Source organism: Pelophylax lessonae, assembly GCF_965119305.1.
Source record: "Pelophylax lessonae genome assembly, chromosome: 3".
NCBI lineage: Eukaryota > Metazoa > Chordata > Amphibia > Anura > Ranidae > Pelophylax > Pelophylax lessonae.
The window spans coordinates 574,946,917-574,971,145 of record NC_138770.1 but is presented as its reverse complement, the minus strand read 5'-3'; the positions used below and the strand labels follow the sequence as shown (position 1 = coordinate 574,971,145).

General features: G+C 41.8%; 1 protein-coding gene across 1 annotated transcript in view; it reads left to right on the top strand.

Annotated features, from left to right (window-relative positions):
• Window positions 1–24,229, top strand: part of USP34 (ubiquitin specific peptidase 34) — a 600,284-nt gene that overhangs the window by 352,956 nt on the left and 223,099 nt on the right. The window contains exons 40-42 of the mRNA XM_082250967.1: window positions 1,323–1,443; window positions 1,524–1,707; window positions 11,165–11,328. Of these exons, the coding sequence (XP_082107093.1) occupies window positions 1,323–1,443; window positions 1,524–1,707; window positions 11,165–11,328 (469 nt within the window). The remainder of the gene's footprint in view (window positions 1–1,322; window positions 1,444–1,523; window positions 1,708–11,164; window positions 11,329–24,229) is intronic.

Below are 24,229 nucleotides of genomic sequence, written 5' to 3'. Positions count from 1 at the left end.
TGGACCCCACCGAGTGGATCTCCCACAGAGGGGGTATATCCGCTCATCATAAGATTAATAAATCTGATTAAAAACCTGTCAAAAATGATATTGGTAAGTGGTGCATAAACACTCTAAAGTTAAGATTATATAGATATATAGAAATTCATTATTGTAATATACTTACAAAAAGTTGAAGTATGTAAGGAGTCATGCCAAGTGCGCCTAGTAAAAGTGTATCCCAATGTAACTCTTTAATGAAGAGGTTTCAATCAAACATATGGGAAGTCAATTTCCACACAATGTGTTAGTCAAAACTGAAAAGTTTGAAAGAGACTTCAGATCCAATTTTATGGGATAGGGCAGAATAAATTCCACCTACACCGCAAAATACAGAAAAAGCCTTTAAAAATTTGATGGTATTGAAAGGTCCAATATAGCTTCATGAAAGAGAGTATTATTACCTTTACCACAGATGTCCACAGGTCTAATAATAACAATAAGAATAATTGCTAAGATTTATATTTTTGTAATCTTGTGTATTTAATGTATCTTACATGTATATATCTTGTCATAGTCTTTTTTTCAAATCCCTGAAGAAGCCAACCCGGCGAAACCGGTCGGAATTTGAACTTGCATTCATTTAAAGTCATGTATGATTCCATGCTTTTTATAAAGTAACAAGTTTTTTCTGCATAAATAAAAATAAATGTTTTTACATTAATTTGTTGTATTCAAATCCTTCTTTAGGGCTTATTTTCCCCTTTTCTCTTTTTGATTAAGTGAGTACCTTAAAAGTTCCACATCCTAGATTTCTCTATTTTTCAATATTTATATAGGGATGTTGGTACTCGTAATAAAATTATAGCTCCTTCCACCACCTCTTAAAATATAGCACCTAGATATGGCTCCTGCCTCATGTGAATAAGTACTCATTTACTCCAAAAAATTGTAACCCTAGAAATAGCTGATTGACAGTCACCAGCTCTTTGCTCACGGAGCTGTGAGAACCGATCTGCAGTATTTGAGCGCTTAGTTCTCAGTGTTAGAACTGGCAGGGTACAGATGCAGCATCGGACTGATGCTGTATCCTCCTAGGTAGGTATGAGTCAAAAAAAAAAAAAATTCTGATTTAAATAGAGATGGAGATGTCAGTGTGGCTTTGAATTTCTGAAAAGTGGAAGTTGTGGTTTTACTGCAGGTAAGTCAAAGAGAAACATTTTTCTTGTACTGCACAGTGCTTTGTAGTCCCCTTTAAACTAGGCCACAGGATGAACATGTAGTTTATTAAATGAGCCCTTATGAAGCTATAAAAAATATTTTTTTTTAAATGTATATTTTAGCCGAGAAATCCTGGACTACCAAGATGGTAATGTAGAAGATGATGGTATGACAGGACTCCTCAGACTTGCTACCAGTGTGATCAAACATAAGCCCCCTTTCAAATTTTCAAGGGAAGGGCAGGTAGGATCACTAATTTATTTTGTGTCTAAATCTTTCCCCTAGCTCAGTTGTCAAAGTGTAATAGGATTTTTTTTTTTCAGGAATTCCTCAGAGATGTTTTTAACCTCCTGTTCATGCTACCCAGTCTTAAGGACAGACGGCAGCCCAAATGTAAATCTCATTCTTCCAGAGCAGCAGCATATGACCTATTGGTGGAGATGGTGAAAGGCTCCGTGGAGAACTATAGACTATTACACAATTGGGTTATGGCACAGCACATGCAGTGTAAGAGCCAGTGTATTTATCATCTTTTCGATTCTGTGCTTCTACTTTCTGGGCAAACTTAAGTTGAAGACTTCTAAGAGTTCTAAGAAGGATGAGGGCTAGGAGAGGTTGTGTGTTTTCAGTTCTACTAATGGCAGAGGTTTTTATTTTGATGCTTAATCATTTCAAACCTAGGCCAATTCTGGCATTTCTCACATACATGAACAAAGTCTGCATTTTTTTTTTCTACGTAGAACCCCCAAACCTATGTTTTCTAAAAGCACAGGCTTTGGAGATTAAAAAAAAAAAAATGCTGTTGCAATTTTTTATGTCACACGATATTTGTGCAGCGGTTGATGAAACACAAATTTTCAGGAAAAATGCACTTTAATTCATTTTATTGCACACAAGCACAACACAAATATAAAATGATGTTATGCTGACTAAACGGATACCCAAAATGTCATGCTTTATTATTGTGCACACCTGTGGGGACAAACTATGGTACATTAACCATTTCAGCCCCGAAAGGTTTTACCCCTTTAATGACCAGGCCATTTTTTGCGATTTGGCACTGCGTTGCTTTAACTAACAATTGCGCAGTCGTGCACCGCTGTACCCAAATACAATTGATGTCATTTTTTCCCCACAAATAGAGCTTTCTTTTGGTGGTATTTGATCACCTCTGCAGTTTTTAGATTTTGTGCTATAAAAAAAAAAAAAGCGACAATTTTGAAAAAACAATATCTTTTACTTTCTGCTATAAAACATTCTCAATAAAAACATTAAAAAAATCTAATTTTTTTTTGTCCATTTAGGCCAATTTGTATTCTGCTATATATTTTTGGTAAAAAAAAAATCCCAAAAAGCGTATATTGATTGGTTTGCGCAAAAGTTATAGCGTTTACAAACTATGGGATAGATTTTTGGACTTTTTTATTTTATTTTTTTTGTTTTTATTAGTACTGGCGATCAGCGATTTTTTTTTTTTTTTTTGCAGGACTGAGACATTGCGGCACACAAATCTGACACTGTGACACTTTTTTGGGGACCAGTAACACCAATACAGTGATCAGTGCTAAATTTTATGCACTGTTACTGTATAAATGACACTGGCAGGGAAGGGGTTAATACTGGGGGGGATCAAGGGGGTTAAGTGTGCTCCTAAATTGTGCATACTAACTGTGGGGGGGGAGGGCTCTGTGACAGGCACACAGAGAAAAGTGTTTCAGCTTAGCCTTGTTTACATAGGTGGCTCTCCTGTCAGTTTCCCTGAAGATTGCGGGAGGCCGGCGGCGATTGCGCCCGCTCCTCCCACGACCTGGCTCCCGCTGTGTCTAATCACATGCACATAATCGCGTAGATCTACGTGATTATGCGCAACCGAGCTGCCCAGCTGAAGTAAATATGCCTAGGGTGGTCGGCAAGTGGTTAAATTATCCTTTGGCAATGATTTAAAAGCCTCTACAGGTTACTATTTTAAAGTTACGTTGGAGGTCTGATGCTAGAATTCTTGCTCTCACTCTGACATTTGCAGCAATACCTCATGTGTGGTCCAATCACCGTTTACATATGCACATGGACCTACTTATGCGTTCACATTTGTGCATGGGTATAGGGGGGGGGGGGGTGGGGGCTTTTAAATAAAAATGTATTTATCTTACTAAATACATTTTTTTTTTACCCGATTTTTTTTTTTTTTTTGGGATCAACCTTATTGCAATCAGAAGGAATGAACAGCATCCTTTGTGATAGCATGGGCAGTGACAGGCACCTTTTACTGAGAGATCTTCTGCCCTCAAAAGCTCCTGAATAAACCAAGATCTGTTTGATGTAATGCTTTACAGATGCTTCCAATTTTTTACATCAAGGGGTCGGGATACATTATGTTTACTGGACCTGACAGGTCGGAACAATCCCAGGCTTCCTGATTGCACTGAAGAGCCTGGGAACAGCAGTTGTAAGGGAGGCCCCTTTCTGCGCTCTGTAAAAGTGATGGAGCAGCTGTAGATCTGCTCAGATCACTACTACATGAAAGCCCAATGCCAGCTAAAGGAAAATGAAACCAGGATCATGGCTGTATCAGCAGCATCCTAGTATCACTGCTTTCAGACAAAGATGTATATAATTGGTTGAGCCAGATAGTCTTTTTTCAACCTCACTATGTACCTATGTAATATAAATGTGTACGGTGATCGGGAAGCAGTTAAAGTCTGTTTTAATACCTTGGACTAGTTTCCACAGCAGCACTCACGGGTATCTGTTTAGAATAGTTTGGTTGGATAGTTTTTTGGCACCTAAAACATCACTATGAGAACTTAAATTTGGAAAAAATCTAGCCAAGAAAAGGTTAGTGTGGTTTGGTTGTATGGAGGTTATGTTTAATATAAGAACATTACCGATTTAAATCACCCAAAATATTCTAAACCTTATTTATACAACAATGAGCAAAATGTACATTGCCTGAAAAGAGGAATAGCCAGTTCAGGAAGCTGTTGTGGTGCTGGGGGTGCTGACGTTGGTGACAGTTGGGAGGCAGGTGAAGCAAATTAAACAGTGAAAATGTGTAAAGATGTCACAGATCACTACTGTATTATTAGAGGTTAGTTGATGCTCACCCTATCTATGAAGTCTCAAATCTAGAAGAGCTGACACCAGATTCCAATGAGGACTCTGCTACATAGAGAAAGGAAAGAAAAGCTGACTAGTGTTGATGCTGAAAACAGCATTTGTTTATATGCTGTTAAATACTGCTCAGCCTATAAGTAATACAGGTCGGTTCTCCTTCCAACCTTGTAAGCCTGAATTTTCCAGAGGCTGTAACAAATCTGTGTGTCTAAAAACTGACTGGATAGCAAAAGTTTACTTTTGCACAAACGGCACAATTTAATGCAGTTTTTTATTAGAGTTATAGTTGCATGTATGTGTATAGGAGCACTAGCAAATTATAATTTAAAATATTTTTTTTTATTTCTCTATTGCCTGTTTAACTATGATCTTCACCACATTTCCTCTGTTGGTTGAGCTTATCTTTTGCACCAAATCCCTGAGATCTTTTATCCCCAAAATGGTGAAGTGAAAAAAAAAAACGAGATAAGTGATTAGCTGGGTAACAAGTACAGAATGACTGTTGAGTTACACGATTCTGCATAAAATGTGAATCACAATTTTTTTACTCAGAATAAAGATCACGATTCTCACAATTCTGAAGAACTTTTTTATTTTAAAGATTTACAACCCATGAGCATTATGTTATCAAAAAAGGTGGCAATAAAAAAAAAAAGACATAATATTCTTTGCCTGCTTCAATCGAACAAGATGGCAATAAAATAAGACCTAATACTCTCTGCTTCAATCAACTTTAAAGAAGTGTAATTAAAAAAAAAAAAAAATGTAATGTGTAAAGAATTAAAAAAAAAAAAAAACGACCATTAAGTTTTATTAGGGTCTTTTTTTTTTTTTTTCTTTTTTTTAGTACTCGCTGATACCATTTACTGATGCCTACTGCATTTCAACAATGGTATAAAGTATTAAAATGTAATTTTAAAAATGAATATTTTAATTTTATAATTTAGTGCTTTTTTCAATATGACACGTGTAAATATATGTTAAAGATAGAAAAAAAATAATAATGAACAAAGCAAATAAAACTCTTTTTTAATTAAGAATAGTTTTAAAATAGAAGTAAATAAAGTAAAAAAAACAGCAGGAAAATATTTAAATGGAGGAGTTAAGACTGAATTGTTATTAAGGGTTAAAAAGAGTTTAAACAGAGGAACAATTTAATAAAAACCACCAAAAAATAAAATAATTGTTTTACTTAACAAGGTTTCTTTAGACGCCATTCACACCATATGAGCATATTGTTTTCAGGCGTTTTTTCGGGCGTTTTTTCAGGCATTTTTTCTGGCGTTTTTAGGCTATGTTCACATCTTGGCGTTGCTAATTACAGGCTTTTTTTAGGCATTTTTATGGGCGTTTTTACAGGCGTTTTTGTGCAGGCGTTTTTAGGTTGAAAAAAATAAAAACACCTGTAATCTGCCCAAAAAGAAGCTCATGTGCTTTTTTGAGCGTTGGGCGTTTTGCTTAAAACGTCAAAACGCTCAGATGTGAACAGGGGCCATTGAAATGAATAGGATTTGTCTTGTTGGGTGTTTTTTTGAGCTGATCCTAGAGCAGAAAAACTCCCCAAAAACGCCCCAAAACGCCTACATGTGAACTTAGCCTTAAGGCGTTTTTTCCAGGCTTTTTTGGGGGCAGGCATTGACATCTGACAAAAACGCTGGTAATCAGCCCAAAAAGAAGCTCCTGTACTTTTTTCAGCTACAGGCGTTTTGCTTCAGGGGACAAAACGCTCAGATGTGAACAGGGGTTATTGAAATGAATGGGATTTTGAGGCCCTGTTCACACCTGAGCGTTTTTCAGCTCATAAAACGCTCATCTGCGAAAATCCAAAACGCCCAACAATCAAAATCCCATTCATTTCAATAGCCCCTGTTCACATCTGAGCGTTTTGTCACCTGAAGCAAAACGCCTGTAGCTGACAAAAAGTACAGGAACTTCTTTTTGGGCTGATTACCAGCGTTTTTGTTAGATGTCAATGCCTGCCTCCAAAAACGCCTGAAAAAAATCCCCTGAAAAACGCCCAAAAAATGCCTGAAAACAAAATGCTCAGGTGTGAATGGAGCCTGATTGTTAGGCGTTTTGGATTTTCACAGATGAGCGTTTTATAAACTGAAAAACGCTCAGGTGTGAGTGCCGTTTCACACTGATCCGACTTGTCAGCCGACTTGGTCGCCTGACAAGTAGCTTCCAATGCTGTGCAATGGAACCGTTCTAATCAGAGCGACTCAAGTCACTCCAACTTAGGAAAAGGTTCCTGCACTATTTTTTGCAAAGTCGGAGCGACCTGCATTGACTTCCATTATGAGAAGTCATTGCAAGCAACGCCGAAGTCGCGGTGCACGGACGACTTCATTCGTTGCCTGAAATCGGGGCGACTTCGAGTCATATCAGTGTGAACCTGACACTGAACAGGGCCTTAAACTGACTTCATTTGCAGACCAAAGTTCATCCCTTTGATATGTAAATGAATAAACAGAAGGACGGATAAGATACAGTTTCTGTTTATCTGTCTTTTTTCAACACTGAGCAGTGTTGTTAATGTTGCCAGCTGCTTTTATTTATTTTTTGACAGCTGTTAGCAGGGGAACTCCTCTGCAGTTTTTACATGAATTGGGGAATTGCTGGATTAAGATCGTGTGTGTGTGTGTGTGTGTGTGTGGTGGAGGTCAAATCGAGATTGTGATCTTTTAATGATTAATCGTGCAGCGGTAAATGACTCTGCTGGCAGCTCTCCCCCTTCCGATTTTTTGTTTAGATTTAATTTGTATTGAGGTCAGTGACACATTGAGGTTGATTTTCTAAAACTGATGCACAATCTGATGTAGCTCTGCATAGAAAACAATTGTTTCCAGTTTTTTTTTTTATTTATTTTTTTTCAAAGCCTAATTGAACATGATGAAGTTATAAGTTATAAGCTGGCCATACACTAGCTGAAAAATCATTTGAAAATCTGTCATTTGGTCCGATCGTTCGTTTTTCGTCCAATTAATGGACACAGTTTGCACTAGGTATATGTGACAAACTGAACGAAAAACTGATTCATTTATGTCCATTGAACAATTTATCTTCGAAATTCAGTAATTACATGATGGCACGATCGTCTGCTCTCACGGCCGATTTTTAGTTTTTCGAAAATGAGTTTGAACGATTTTTCGCCTAGTGTATGGCCAGCTTAAGAAGCTGATTGGCTACCATGCTCTGCTGCATCAGATTTTGCACTCTCCAGTTTTAGTAAATCAAGCCCACTTTGTCACAGTTGACACTGTCTGGAAACAGAGAGGTTGCTGCATGGCCCAACAAAATTTTGCTATTGTGCCCCATGGTATGTAGTTATACCCTGTCCCTAACTTCCTGATTTGCGTATAATTTTTCCAGGTTTTTCACTTTCCAAGATAAATATTCGAGTAAAATTGCATTCAGTTGTTTAGATTTAAAGTGAGATCAATCTTGGGTGTAACTTGTTCTCTAGTTTCTGCAGTTCTAAGGCAGTTTGAAGGCCTCTCTCCTAAGGCAAAAATACTGGGCTTGAAATCGGAGAATTAAACTTCTGTAAAACAATAGCTTTCTATAGACAGTAGATGTAGAACTGGTATTGGAATTGCTCAGCTGTGGAGTTTATTAGCATTTACGCTTGAGATTTGAGAAGACAGTGGACCTGCCTAAGCAGTGTACAGTGTATTATCAGTCAAGTAGGCCCTTATGCTTGATATATGAGACTCCCTTCTAGTTCAGAGGCAGTGAAAATGTTGTCACAGGGATTAGAAATAGTAGAAACCTCAGTTGTGCACACAGGCAGCAATTAAAACTTGGTTTAAATAGGGCGGCAACTAACGATCGTTTTCAGAATCGATTAGTTGGCCGATTATTGTATCGATTATTCGGATAGTAACCTTAAAAGAGTGGTGTATAATTTATTTTAGTTTAATATGTAAAGTTTAAAAAAAAAGGCAATTCTTAAATATCTATATGCAGTGGTAAATATAAATACCCAACTATATGGTTAGGGAGCAAAATCTCCTATCCACTCTGAGAATAACAGACAGAAGAGATATACTGTATATACTATTAGAGGTTGAATCTGGTAAATGTCATCAGACTCCAAGATCAAATTTTTTATTTAAATAAAAAAATTTAAATGTTGTCGATTTTTAGACTGAACTGTAATGTATTATGTATGACAGACTCCCTTGTCATAGGGTGGCTTGATAAAAGCTACCTGCGCATGTTGTACTGGCCATACAAAAAACAAAAACTGGCCATACACGTATACTGGCCATACAAAAACAATGTCTTCCTTCCTTCAAAAAAAAAGAAAAGAAAAAAAAAAAAAGTAATTTTATGAACATTTGTTCGATTTTCTGATTGTTAGTGCGGTCAAATAGACTTTCGTTTTCGACCACAGTGACAGGAAAATTTGAATGAGCAAAATAAAAAAACTTCTTGGTCAATGGAGTTTTCAGACAGTGTATGTGGTTTTCGTTCAGAAATTACATTCGTTTTGAAACTGAATGTTAAAAACAAGTGAAAATTTCAATCAACGTGCTTTCATTCGAATGCACATGTTTTCGTATGAATATTCTCGTTCGAAAATCGATACGTGTATGACCAGAATAAGTCTTGGTTCACACCTATGCAGCTTGCTTCTGATCTGTTTCTGCAGTACTTTTTGCTGTGCATTTTGCATTTTTGCACACGCGATTTTGCTGCGATTTGCGTTTTGCTTTTTTTATGCTTTTTTTGGCCAATTTATTGTTGGGCAGTGTAAAAAAAAATAAAATTGTGACAAAAATGCACTACATCCTTTTCTGCAGCTTCAGTTTTGCGTTGAAAAAAGTCAGTGACCCTTTCAAAATACGCAGCGGCTGAAAAAAGCGTAGATGTGAACTTGTCCCATAGGAAACTAATGGTAAATGACCTGTAGTGCATTTCTGCAAAAAGCACCAAAAAACGCATAGGTGTGAACCAGGCCTAAGACGTTTAGCAGGAGCATGCTTTTTTTTTTTTTTTGTATCGCCTTTCATAATGGGGTTAAAAAAACTAAAATTAGCCTTTTATGGTACAAAAAGAGCAGAGAATTTCTACTATAAGAGCTTAATTTATACCGTGAAACAGTGAAAGTAATATATATTATTTATATTTTATATATAGTAACAAATACCCCCAGAAGTATTATATATGGGCCGTTTTAAATAAAAGTCAGACATGAAGCTGTACGAAGGGTGGAAGGGAGATATAAATCTTTTATAATAAAGTAGTACTAAAAGATTAGACTTTTTTTTTTTTTCATGGATATGATTGTTTTGAATCGAATGCACAATACCGGTAAAAGTTTACTTTAAATGTAATATTAATGCCTTTTATTTCTTCCAGTCTATCAGACTCCACCTTCTCTGGGTTTAGATGCTGTTCTTCCCTACACAGCCTTTTATAGTAATTTTTTATTAAACAAACTTGTTATACTTACCTGCTCTGTGTAATGATTTTGCACAGAGCAGCCCTGATTCTCCTCTTCTGGGGTCCCCCCACCAACGCCTCTGGCTTCTCCTGCCTTCAGAGTGCCCCAATAGCAAGCTACAAAGCATAGTATAGAGTAGCCCTATAGCTAGGTAAGAAAAACTTCTGCCTTCAGAACCACTCACTTCCTGCCCAGGACTACATGTCCCATGATGCATTGCTCCTCAAACATTCATATTTACAAGATCTTAGGCACTTATTGACATGTATGGATGATGTACTAAGCTGAATGTGTACTGCACTGTGCCTTCTGACATGTATAAACAGTGTACTGAGCTGTATGTGTGCTGCACTGTACCTTCTGACATGTATGAACGGTGTACTGAGCTGTATGCGTGCTTCGCTGTATTTCCTGATATGTAAACAAATAATGCTTTCTGTATGCAGGCCAACTAATCGGCTGACCAACTAATCGATTATGAAAATAGTTGACAACTATTTTCATAATCGATTAGTTGACGAATAATCAATTAGTTGTTTCAGCCCTAGTTTTAAATCATCTCCCCCTCTCTAAATAAAAGCAAAAGCCTTGTGGTCTGCGTAAAAAGGTGACACATCCTACCTGAGTAGAGACGCCTCAGGAGACTGCTGTTCTTTTCTTGGCTGCTTACCAGCTCTGCTTTTTGGATATTCTTTCTCATATCCTAAACTGCAGAAAGGTATATACAAAGTATATTTATTCCCTGCGCCAAGTTTAGGGTGACCAATAGGTGTGAGAAATGATAAAAGCACTATATAATGTAATTTAAAATTATTAAAATTAACTAAATAAGCAGCTGCTGTAAAAATTGAGTAAATGCCACGGGAATGGCCTTTGAAAAAAGACCAAAATACAGCGCTTGCTATTAAATTAACAACTACAATTTTTTAATTTTAATTCGTAAGATTTTAGTTGTTAATTTAATAGCAAGCGCTGTATTTTGGTCTTTTTTTAAAGACCATTCCTGTGGCATATCCTAAACTGCGCCTGTATCACATTGAAATTTGCTAAAATTGCCAAATCTTGCAACAGGTTTTTTTTTTTCATCAGAGAATATTTGAACAGTGCATTATCAAAAATGCTGTGTTTTAGCTCAGGTTCCCAGCATGTGTGAAGGGATGAATGAATGGTACTTTCTGTAAAATACATTATACTAAATGTACATTTGTATAATGTATATCTTTCTAGACATGACTTCTTCATTGGTCAAACATTGTATATTTTATGCTGTGCACAATATTTAAGGATGTGTTTAATAAATGTATGTGGACAATGATTTCCGTAGCATAGCTTTTTTTTTGTGCCCTAGGTGAACAGCTATCTTTTCTGCAATGTCTTATTGTTCATTTTACACTACAGCTTCCCATGCTCCCTACAAGTGGGACTACTGGCCACATGATGATGTGCGAGCGGAGTGCAGGTTTGTTGGACTCACAAATCTTGGAGCTACCTGTTATCTGGCATCTACCATTCAGCAGTTGTATATGATACCTGCGGCCAGGCAAGCCATCTTTACTGCTAAGGTATATTGTTATAGTAATATTCCTAGGTATAATATAGAATTGTTAATAAGCATCACTAAAGAATGACTAAGTGAAGTGATAAACCGTGTATGGACACAAGGCACAGAAGTGTTTCATATCTGGAAGGCTATACAGCCATTGGCTAAAAAAAATTGTCACCTCCTAGGTATAACCTCTTCCCGACAGGAAAGGCTTCAGTTAGTGATGGTTATGCTTTGCAGCTCTCTGTAGAAATGTAGCTAGCTTCTAAATGATTCCATCCGAGATAAGGAGACTGGCATTATCCTGATCCATTTTCCTATGGCTTTCCAGCGCTTAGAGGAGTGGTACTTGGTGCCTGCTCAGACACGTGGGAATGGCCTGTAATGTTGCAGGTCGACACTGGACCAAAAATACAAAAACAGATAGGGGGGAATGGGTATACCGACTGTGTGCCGACTATGACTAAATCTACCCAATTCCGGTGGCCAAAGAAAAACCAGGCAAAAAGAACCTTGCCACCAGATTTGCTGCAGAGTCCTGCTTTTGATGGCAACTTTTTTAGGATGTCTTTGCCCTGAGGTTCTTTTTGCATGGTCGGCACTGGACCCTGTACAATTGTATTTTGCCACTAAAGACCGGTAGGGTGCTGAGCAAGTCCAGGGCAGCCATCCCAGCTGGGGAGTTGAGTCCATGAAGGTCTTTTGCAGCATTACCCACCAAAATGGGTGAAGATTGAACCCCTCAAGGGATCCTGCGACAGGATTGGTGAGTGCCCCTTTTAAAGGTAGCTCTGCTGGTACCCCTATCTTAATCCTCGTGTGGAGAGAAGCAGCGCTCCCAGAACACTATCCTAACAAAAACTGTTTCTGTGGGACTACAGGTCACAGTGCATCCTGAGGAGGACTTCAAGAAGCAGTGAAAGGGGGACAGCTGTGCATTCTTGGAGAGGACCACAGGTCACAGCAGCTCCATTGTCTCCTGTGAGACTACTGTACTGATTGCAGCAAGTTTTAAAGGGCCATGCTAGTTCCTTGGGGGGGGGGGTGGGTACTGAGACACAGAATTCCTAGGAATTTCATAGTGGGAAAACCATCACACCGGTGTTTACTGGCACAGTGTCCTTTGTGCTAATCCAGTAGGGGGGGGGGGGGTGTCGCATAATAATCCTTATCTGGGGAATCTACTCCTGAAGGCCCCCAGGTTCAGAGTTTATCCCAGGCTCAAAAAGCCTTTGTAATTCTTCATGAGTAAGTAGTTCTGACTAATCTGAAGTTACTGCTCCCAAGTCCTTTTCTCCAAAGGTTTAAGGATTTGGGTTATGATGTCCACCCCAGCATCCTCAATACTTTCCTGTGCACCCTCACATGAAATATTTTGTACGTAAACTGAGCTCAACCTGACAAGGCACTTGATCCGCCAAAAAGGTTTGCTCAGTAATACCCCATGGAGAGCAGGTTCTCTAAAAGACAGTTTGCCTCCGGTAGATTTGGTAGGTTCTTATCTTAACCACTTTACAACCGGAGGATTTTGCTGTCTTCCGTCCAGGCCACTTTTTGCGATTCGGCGCTGTGCGACTTCAACTGACAATTGCGCGGTCGTGCGACGCCGTACCCAAACGAAATTTACGTCCTTTTTCTCCCACAAACAGAGCTTTCTTTTGGTGGTATTTGATCACCTGTGCGATTTTTACTTTTTGCGCTATAAACAAAAAAAGAGCGTTTATTTTGAAAAAATAACAATATTTTTCACATTTTTTTATATGAAATTCCCCCCAAAAAAGATGTAAAAACCAATTTTTTTAAAAGTTTTTTGCCAATTTGTTTTATGCTACATATGTTTGGTAAAAAAAATCGCAATAAGCGTATTTTGATTGGTTTGCGCAAAAGTTATTGCGTTTACTAACAAAGGGAAAGATTTCTGTCATTTTTGGTGTTTTTTTTTTAACGCGTAATGGCGGCGATCTGCGATTTTTTTTGCGGGACTGCGACATTGCGGCGGACAGACCGGACCCCTGACTGACATTTTTGACACTTTTGGGGGTACCAGTGACATTACTGCAGTAATCAGTGCTATATATATGCACTGTTACTGTAAAAATGACACTGGCAGGGAAGGGGTTAATTTTATTGGAGAGGGAGGGGTTAATGTATGCCTGGTGCTTACTGACGTGTAGGGGGGGAGGTGACTATGTGATTCATGGACAGATCGGATGTCCAGCTATGCTGAACAGTCCGATCTGTCACTCCCTGTCACTATGGAGATCCGCCCGCTGTGTTTACACACAGCGGGCGGATCTCCAGACTCGATCCCCGACGATCGGGTAAGAGCAGCGGCGATCGCCGCTGCTCCTCCCCTGGCCCGACTCCCGCTGTGAATGAAAACAGCGGGAGCGAGCCTCCGGCGGCGCGCAAGCGCCGCCCAGAAGGGGAGGAGTCCAGTCACGTTAATACTACGTGACTGGACGGGAACGAGCCACTCTGCCGCAGTAGTATTCCCGTAAGCGGTAGTAAAGTGGTTAATAACATTCCCAGTAGATGAGGTACCAGTGTTTAACGATGCATTGGGCAAATACCTGGAGGTGCTAATCTAAGTTTACTTTACTCTGGTGGTAGCAGCACTACAACCAGCTGTTGCATCGGTAGGCATGTGCCAGAACCTCCAGGTCTAGACTCTTCCAATGATGAGAGGAATCCTAAATAATCATGGGTCTCTGTGCCATCTGGGAGATTCCATATGAGTAACACCAACGCGTCTTAAAAAAAAAAACAAAAAAAACATATATTGCTTTTTCTCTTGCGTCCTCTGACAGTCGCTGCCCACTCATACAATCTGTACGTCTGGGTAATTGGTCTTATCCACAGGAGTAAGCTAGGCAGAAGATTTTGATAGAATATACACAAAAAAACTTTGTATAGACACACCTACAGGGGGCTGTCCCTCTGGTCCAATACCCACACCTAGCTGCATTCCCAATTCAGTTTTGTTTCTGCCTAGCATAGGAGTAGGCTGGCTTTTCCCTGTCTGGGGCTGCAGTCTCAGCCTTTTTTTCCTCTTATTATTTTTTCTCTCTAGAAAAGTGTTTTTTCTTTTAAAAAGATAGCTTTTTATTTGTTCCTGCGCTTAGTTAGTCGGACTTCGACTTTAATGCCAGTGGAGGTTTTTCTGGTGTTTAAAGAAAAAAAAAAAAAAAAACCCGGCTGAAGGTGGGTGATAACTCTTTCCCGCCACATCTATCTGGCTTATGTGGGGAGTCGTCTTTTTGTAAGATCGAGTTTCGATCTCGCCCCGCAGACAGATTCTTCCCTCAATTCTTTATTCCACCCCCGCTCGTTCGATCTCCTTCGGGCGGTTTAGGATTCCCTCACCCATGGGGTGGTCGTGCCGGTTCTACGGCAGGACAGGTTTCGAGGTTTTCTTACGCGAATCTGTTCACAGCTGAAGGGAAGGCAAGGTGCATACAATTCTGGACTTATGGTTTCTAAACCGCTTTGTGCAGGTTCAGAAGTTTCGAATGGTGTCCCTCTGGTCAGTGGTGGCATCCCCAAGTCCAGGGGATTTCCTGGCTTCCTTCGACCTCTAGGATGCGTATCTACACATCCCTATTTACGAGGGTCGTCAGAGGTACCTCCGGTTCACAGTTACGGAGGAGCATTATCAGTTCGTGGCGTTGCCTTTCGGCCTCGCTTCGGCTCCCAGGGTTTTTTTACCAACGTGATTTGGTTCTTGTTCTAGCCCTGTTACGGGTACATGGGATTGCCATCCTCGATTTCATGGACAATCTCCTATTTCGGGTCGAGCTCCAGTGCCACTCTGTTGCGCGATCTGTCGATCACGGTTCAAACGCTCCAGGAATTTGGGTAGACCATCAATTTTCAGAAGTCGACTTGTCCCCTTCTGTTCGCCTGCCTTTCCTGGGGATAATTCTGGACTCCGTCCAGGCGAAGGTCTTTCTTCTGGAGGACAAGCTCCGGGTCCTGCAGGGCGAGGTCAGGTCCCTCAGGGACAACGAGTTCTCCTCGCCTAGGACCTGCATGAGGTCCCTGGGCTTGATGGTGTCCGCTTTCCAGGTGATCCCATTTGCACAGTTTTCACACGAGATCTCTACAAGCGGAGATTCTGGTCCGGTGAGATGGACATCCTCAGTCTTTGGAACTGAGGATTTATTTGAGCCCCCAAGTAAGATCGGATTTCCTGTCGTGGCTCCAGTCTCCGGCTCTGAAGGACGGCAAGTCCTTTCGTCCATTGCTATGGACTGTGGTCACCACGGGCGCCAGCCTGTTAGGCTGGGGTGGCGTTCTGGGCAAGTTGTCTGCCCAGGGCACTTCATCGGAGGGGGACTCCTCCCTGCCGATAGATGTCTTGGAACTGCAGGCAATCAGGCGCTGTTTGCTCCGTTGGTCGGATAGACTTCAGGGCTGCCCAGTGCATGTCCGGACGGACAACACAACCGCGGTGGCTTACATTGATCACCAAGTGGGCACCAGGAGTGCCCGGCCGTCACGGAAGTGGCCGGGATTCTGTCCTAGGCCGAGATGCAGGTCCCTGCGATTTTGACAATTCACATTCCAGGTGTGGAGAACTGGTAGGCAGACTATCTGAGTCGCCAGACCCTGGACCAAGGGGTATGGTCCCTCCACCCGGAGGTGTTTCGGATGCTGGGTGCACGTTGGGGATCCCCGGACGTGGACCTGCTCGCGTCTCGTCTCAACAACATGTGGGAAGGTTCGTAGCACGAACGCACGACCCTTTGGCGGACGCCTCGGACGCGTTGGTGGTGCCTTGGCATCAGTATCGGGTGAATTATGCCTTTTCCCCCGATTCAGTTGTTGTCCGGATTCCTTCGCAGGCTGGTCTTGAAACCGAGGTTGGTGATTCTTGTGGCCCCAGACTGGCCGCCTCGGTCTTGGTACGCAGACATCATGCAACTGGTTGTCAAGCCTCCCTGGCGGCTCCCACTGCGAGATCATCTTCTGTCTCAGGGGCCGATCTTCCATCCTGCTTTACAGTCGCTGGCTTTGTGTGGCTGTTGAAAGCCAGGTCTTGAGAGACAGAGGCCTCTCGTCGGCGGTCATTCCTACCTTGCTCAAGGCCAGGAAGGCCTCGTCTGGTAAGATTTATTATTGTACCTGGAAGGCTTATTTCGCCTGGTGTGAATCGCAGGGTTTCCATCCCCGCTCTTTTTCGGTGGCGAGGATGTTGGCTTTCCTGCAAACTGGTGTTAGCAGCGTCTTGCGCTGACCACTATTAAGGGCCAGTTGTCTGCACTGGCCATTCTCTTTCAGCACCCCTTGGCATCAAATTCCTTGATCCGCACCTTTATTCAATGGGTGTGTCATCTGGCTCCCCCTAGGAGAGCACCCTTGCCCCCTTGGGACTTGAATTTGGTTCTGTCCGTTTTTTGCAACGTCCTCCCTTTGAGATTCCTCTGCCTGTGCTGTCACGGAAAGTTGCCTTTCTGGTGGCGATCACATCTGCTCGCAGAGTGTCGGAGTTGGCGGCACTATCTTGCCGCTCCCCATATCTGGTTGTTCATAGGGATAAGGTGGTCTTGCGACCTCATCAGTCCTTTCTTCCCGAAAGTGGTTTCGGATTTCCATCTCAATGAGGACATTGTCTTGCCTTCACTGCGTGCTAAGCCTAAGCATCCTAAGGAGTTTGCCTTGCATTCCTTGGATGTGGTCCGGGCGATCAGAGTTTACCTGTCGTCTACTGAATCTTTCAGAAAGTTGGATTCAGGCCTATTCAATTAGGGATCAGGTTCCACCTTTCCCTGTCACAGCGCACTCTACCAAAGCGATTAGTGCGTCTTGGGCCTTCCGCCATGAGGCGTCGGTGACTCAGGTGTGCAAGGCGGCGACCTGGTCGTCCGTGCATACCTTTACAAAATTTTACAAACTTGATGTCCTGGCATCAGCAGAGGCCTCTTTTGGCCGCAAAGTTCTGAGTGCGGCAGTGCCTTAGCGGAGACAGGGTAGTTTTTAGCCTGTCTCCTCCTGTTAGGGTTTTTTTTTCCCCTTGTTTACTTTGCTTTCCTGGGTTTTTTTGCGCTCTTGTTGAGCTTTCTTGTTACCCAGTGTTTTACCTTTCTGGTTCAGAAAAGGTTCTTTTCTCTGACCTGGGTGCTGCGTTGCCTTTTTGACGATTAAGTTGCCCACCCCTCACATATACAATCTGCACGTCTGGGACGTCCTAAAGCAGTGTAGGAGTGGGCGGCGACTGTCAGCGGACGTAAGAGAAAATAGAATTTTTGTAAGAACTTAACCGTAAAATTCTTTTCTCTGAGTCCTCTGACAGTCGCCGTCCCCCACCCCTATTTTGGGGTTCATGGATCTCTATACTGCTTGCTACCAAACTGAATTGGGAATGCAGCTAGGTGGGGGTATTGGACCAGAGGGACAGCCCCCTGTAGGTGTGTCTATGCAAAGTTTTTGTGTATATTCTAACAAAATCTTCTGCCTAGCTTACTCCTGTGGATAAGACCAATACCCAGACGTGCAGATTGTATGAGTGGGCGGCGACTGTCAGAGGACTCGGAGAAAATAATTTTACGGTAAGCTCTTACAAAATAATTTTTTTTTTAAACATATCAATAAAAAAAAGTGACTCATAAATGGATCAGTCACAATATATACATTAAAAACGTTTGCCCTCAAGATTGCGGCAGGTGAGGTCAAATTCATCCTAGAAAAACGTGATCTTGTTCCAAGCGTTTCCTGGTCACGCTGCTTTTTCAGGACCAAGGATGCCAATTCATCAGACTTGAATGTCACAATGTATGCCCTCTAAAATGAAAATAATACAATAGAATCCAAGTATACACACAATCCTATAAATTAACATGTTCTAGACAAAAATAAAGTGAATTATTGATTGTAGGAACTGGATCAAATCTTGTCTAGGTGAGGTGGTCCGTCCCTTATGTTGTACTTGCACCCTTTGAAGTTGGCTATACCTTTATCTCCAGTTACATGTGTTCCACCTTTATGGGTCTCCTATAAAATTGCATAATCAAATAAATCCATCAGTGCTTATAATACATTCACTATAAGGCTTTATTCACAAAAACTGATATAAAACCTTTATCATTGTCTTGCTGATCTTGATGTTGTTGGTTTCCATTGCCTCCTGACAGCTTGGCATTGTACAATCAAATTGTTTTGTATCCTTTCTTTTTCATTGAAAATCAAAAAAAAAAGATTGAAACAGAAAAAAGCATATCAAACAGTTTTTTTAAATTATGCATCTAAACACAGCTGCATTGTTCTCAATAGAGCCATTTACACAGGTGCGTAAACATGCACTGTATTCAGATCCATAACACAGAATCCAAAAATCGTTAACATGCGCTTATGCGTATAAATGCGTGTATATGCATTTAGACTTAATTTATGTGCACATACGCGCTTAAACGCATCTATACGCAAGTATTTTACTGATCCTTACGCAGAAGTTTTTTCCTAGAACACCGGTAAAATTTCTACAGCTGTGTATATGAAGCCTAAGAAATCCTTCAGTGCACATAAATCAATAATGAAATCTATTTTCACTTATGTATAAAGTAATAAATTAATAAAAAGTCCCATGTGTATAATCCACCAAGTAAAAAAATTCTAAATCAAATGCAAAAATTAAATAATGTACACTGTGTTCACAATCCATAAAGTGCATCTGTGTCTTTTACAAGTTGAAGAAATAATTGTAAGCCATCAAGTGAATCCACAGATCCAGTGACCACAGCACCAAAGGCAGGTAATATGCATACCAGTCCCACACCCTCTTTTAAAGTGGCTGATCACGTGTGTGACTAATCCCAGGATCTCAACACTTCAATCCTCCTATATCAGAGACCCAACGCTTCTTTGCTGCTTAACCTCCTTAGCGGTATTCCCTAGCGTGGCTCGGGGTTAAATTTCAGAGCCAAAAGCGGTAACCCCCGAGCCACACTAGGGGTACCGCCAGAAGCATCGCTGGATCCTGAAAGCAGGGTTACTTACCTTGTCACCGGGATCCAGCGATTTATCCCGGCGGTGTCTGGCGGCGGATCTTCCTCCCGATCCTCTCCGTGCCCCGCCTTCCATCTCCTGCGACGCGATGTTCGCGGGGGGTGGAACCGGCGGCAAATTCAAATGTAAAACACACCAAACACACTGATACAATTCAAAATAAAAAAAAAATCACATTAGTTTGCCCCCCAGTGCCCTTTCCTGCCGTTTTACTGTACTATATATATATAATGTGTATACATACTTTAACTTTTTTATAGTTTTTTATTATATTATAATTTATGATTTTGTGTTTCAAACTTTATCATACCCGAGATGTTATAAAGAAGAACGCACAGTAAATAAAAATCATATGTAAATAGTTGGTTTGGGCTGCTCATTCTTAAGAATTACATGAAAAATAATGGTACCGCTTTCAGCACCTAAAATCCTGAAGAATCATACCACCAGGGAGGTTAACCCAGCCGTCCAGTTCAGATCCTGCTCCTCACAGACAGATCCATCATAAAGCAGATATTACTCAAGTATTGAATGGTAAACTTTTACAAGTTGAAGAAATAATGTCTGCTGTGAAGTGAATCCACTGATAGATTTATGTTTATGTATTGCAATAACGATTGATTTTGTTAATTTTTGTCTCTGCAATTTACATATTTTTGTCTATAGCATGTTGATTTATTTGATTGTATACTTGGATTATATTGCATTATTTTAGTTTTAGAGTGCATACATTTGTGATGATCCAGTCTGATGATTTGGCATCCTTGGTCCTGAAGAAGTGGTAGTGCCCAATATCATGTTATTTTAGGATGCGCTTGACTTCACCTGCCTCAATCTTTTCAATGTATACCTTGTGACTGATGCATTCTTGAGTCACCATTTTTATGAACTCTGTTTATATTTTTTTTCTATGCTTTGGTGTTACTTACACATATGGAATCTCCCAGTTGGCACAAAGTCCCACATATATTTGGGATTTTGTTTGATTTGCATGTTTCTGATGGGATGGTGCCTCTGGGCAATACCTTGATATGGTATTGCATAGAAGTTCCACCACACCATTCAAATCTTTTTTTTTTTTTTTTTTTTTTTTTTTTAAAAGAGGCAGGAATCCTGCTAGTGGGGAAACCGAATCAAGCAGAAACTTGGAGGATTTTCCATGAGCTCTCTGGTTTTCAGTGGCTATCCTGAAAGACTCCATGCAGGATCCTGACTCGATGACTAAAGTGTGGGTCAGTGGTGTTACCTTGCCAGAAGTGTGTAGAATGTTTGCCCCTTTCAAAGGAAATGGTGGTTTGGTCTGACTTTGGATGGTTACGTCCAGGACGTAACTGTGGGTAAGAGTACTTTACTAGCATGTATAAAGCAGGCCAAGCCTGCAAATAGGAAACACGCTATACCAGGGGATAAGTCCTCTTCACAATGAAGGGATGACCCCACTCACTTCTGGTAGAGGGAGGTTTACATGCCTTCATAGAGGTAAGGCTGGGGGAGAATGCTGGCAAATGGGTCCACAAAATTGTGGCTTGTGGTTACAAGGTGGAATTTCAGAACCTTCCCCCCTCCATGCTCCATTCTTTCAAATGTTTCTTTAAATCCACAAAATAAATTTTTACTTTTAAAAGCTCTTGAATATCATGTATCTCGAGGAGTGATTGTTCTGCTTACAGATAAGCTTCACAGTTTCTACTTGAACCTCTTCACTGTTCCAAAACCAAACTGAGATGTATTGTCCTACATTGGATCTAAAGAGATTCAAAAAGTTACTAGGGGTACAGAATTTCCAGATGGAATGTGTATGGTCCGTAGTGGCCTCTCTTCATCATATACATTTTCTGACTTCTGTGGATATCAGTGATGTTTATTTACATGTTCAAAAATTTTCACCTCACCAAAGGTTTCTGAGGTTGGTGGTGGAGGGACCGCCATTCTCAGATTGTGGCCCTGCCATTCGGCCTGTCTCAGTTTGCCAAAGTCCTAGCTCCAGTTTTGGCAACCTTGCGTTCAAAGAGGATCCCTACCAAAGGGTACCTAGACGACCTACTTCTGCAGGAGAAATCTGAACCACTTTGAGACCCATGTGGCTCACACAATACACATTCTGGAGTGGTTCACATTGGTTCTAGATTTTCAGTAGTCTACCTTGATCCCAGAGACTGAAATATCTGGACATAATCCTGGACGTTGTCCAGGCAAAAGTGATCCTCCTTCTGGACAAATGTCTTACTTTGGGGACTGGTGGGCTTGCTCAAAATGGTCATAGTTCTTTGCTTTTGCATGAAGGTTCTGGGAAATATGGTAGCCTCCTTCAAGGCAGTGTCCTTTGCCCAGTTTCATTTCAAGAGGGGGAGGAATCCTAGACCAACTTTTGGTCTAGGGCACTTGATCTCCACAGAAGAGGTTGTTGCTCATAAACATGTTAGAATTGAGGGTGATTGCCTCACCCTGCTCCCTTGGTCAGGGATGCTGAAGGGCTTCCCCGTGAGTGTTTAATCAGACAATGTCACAGCAGTGACCTACATTAATCAAGGAGGCACCAAGAGTCAGGCAGCCCAGAAGGAGGTAGAGCTTCTACTGTTTTGGGCATAACTTATGTTCCAGCGATATCCACCATACACATTCCAGGTGTGGGAAATTGGGAGGTGGACTTTCCTAGCCAACAGCTATCTTTGGGGGAGTAGGCTCTTCACCCAGAGGTGTTTGAGGAACTATTTCAGTGACCGGTAGCCCCAGATGTGGTCTTCTGGCATCCATTTTCAGTGCAAAACTGGGCAGCTTTGTCTCCAGGACCAAGGGTCCTCAAACATTCGTGCTAAATGCTCTGGTGGCACCATGACAACAATATTTTTTAGGTAAGCCTTCCTCCATTGCAACACTTGCTGCTTCTTCACAGGATTAGAGTGAAAGGAATTTGGTAATCCTGATAATCCCAGCTTGACACAAGAGAACTTGGTACACCAACATTGTGACCCCCATGGACTCTTCCAGTCTGACCTAAGCTTCAATTCCAAGGTCCAATCTCCCATCTTTCTTTTACTTTTCTTTCTGGCTTTACTGGCATGGCTTTTGAAGCCAGGGTCCTAAAGGACAGGTGTGTCGCTGATTTTCTGATTTGGTCTTTCCTACCCTGCTGAAGGCTAGGAAAGCAAGTTCCAGAAGATTAACAGAAGTTGGAAGCCTTCTTTTGCCTTGTTTGAGGCTTGGGATTTTCATCATCACAAGCATGTGGTTGGCTGTATTCTGACTTCTGTCCAGTCTAGAGTGGGTCAGGGCCTACCCTTGAGCACCCACAAGGGTCAAATTTCAGCATTGGTGGTCATTTCTACAGAGATAGAATGCCTCACAAGCTTTGGTGCGTGCCTTTGTTCAAGCTGTTAGGCCTTGTTCCATGAGTTAAGACTTTCTTGATTCCATGTGAACTTAATTTAGTATCTGTATTGCGGAAATCTCCATTTCAATCCATCCAGGATATTCATTTGGTTCTTCTGACTTGAAAAAAGTTATTTTCTTTCCATTGCTTCAGCTCGAATTGTGTCGGAATTGGCTGCTCCTTCTTTTTTTTTTTCCTTGTAAAGAACGATTTCTGGTATTACATCATGACAAGGTGGTTTTAACTATCGCAGATATCCTTTTTGCTCAAGGTGATTTCTCTGTTTCACCTCAACCAGGACTTTATTGTCCTCACTTAGGCCTCAGTCATAGGGAGACCAGGCTCTTCACACCTTGAATGTGGTTCATGGTTTCCATTGTTACCTGAAGTTGACAGTGGCTGTTCGACAGTTGGATTCCCTCTTCTGGCCTCCTGAGGGCCCAAAGAAGGGTCACACATGTTTCAAATCTACCAAACACAGGTGGATCCGCCAACTTATTTTTCAAGTGTACAATTTTAAAGAGCTCTTTCGATCAAGAGAACTCTTTTCTCTTACGTCCTCCCGACAGTCGCCGCCCACTCACAAGTCTTCACCGATGGGTATTGACCTTTGCTCCGCAGGAGTAGCTAGGCACAAGATTTGTTAATAACAAAACCTTTTAGCATAGACACACCCCTAGGGGCTGTCCCCTTAGTCAATACCTCCCTGCACCAGCATTCCCAACTCAGTTTGATCTTGCCTAGCTTAGGAGTAGCAGGCTTTCCTGTGCTGGGGCTTCAGTCTCAGCCTTCTACCCTTTTTTTGATTTTATTTCAAGTATTTTTCTTTTCTTACTAGCTGTTATTTTGTCAGCTTTAGTTTAGGGATCTTTGGATGAAGATGATCATGCGGAGCTGGGTCTCGGACTGGCCGCCCTGGACCCCAGGGCTGAGGGCCAGATGGATCCCCAGCCTGCCATCGGGTGTTCAGCTACGGTTCGCCCTGGCGCCATGAACGACCCATCCCTGCTCGCTGCAGGGATGCTGCCTGTGAGGTGGCTACCTCACTGGACGCCATTCTGCGGTCTTGTGCTGCAGTCCACAGCGTCCTGGCTGCGGCACTCCCTGTCGTCTTGATAGCGGTTTGTCGCTGGAGACGGCTCCCCACGCCATCCGGTACGGTAAGCACCTTCTGTGTGGGGACCATCTGTGTGGGTGTCAGTCTGTGGCTGTGTGTACCCCCATGTCTGTGAAGTGCGGGCTCCCTGTCAAATCCCTGTATGGGTTAGCACGCCTTTGTGGGCTGCGAGGGGGGGGGGGCCCTCCCGCTCTGCTGTGAGTTCTGTCTGGGGCAGATTGGGTGCAGACATGCTTGAGCGGCGGCCGCTGTTGCGGCCCGCCATTTTTTTGCAGAAATGCTATGGACGGCCCTGTCTCTGTACAGCGCTGTGTTTTGGCGCCACTCGCCGCCATTTGGTGGGCCGCGCTCGTTCGAGCACATGTTGGCGCCATTTTCTTGTAGCCTCTATCCCTCAGCCGAGCGGCCATTTTTGCGGAGCCTTCATAG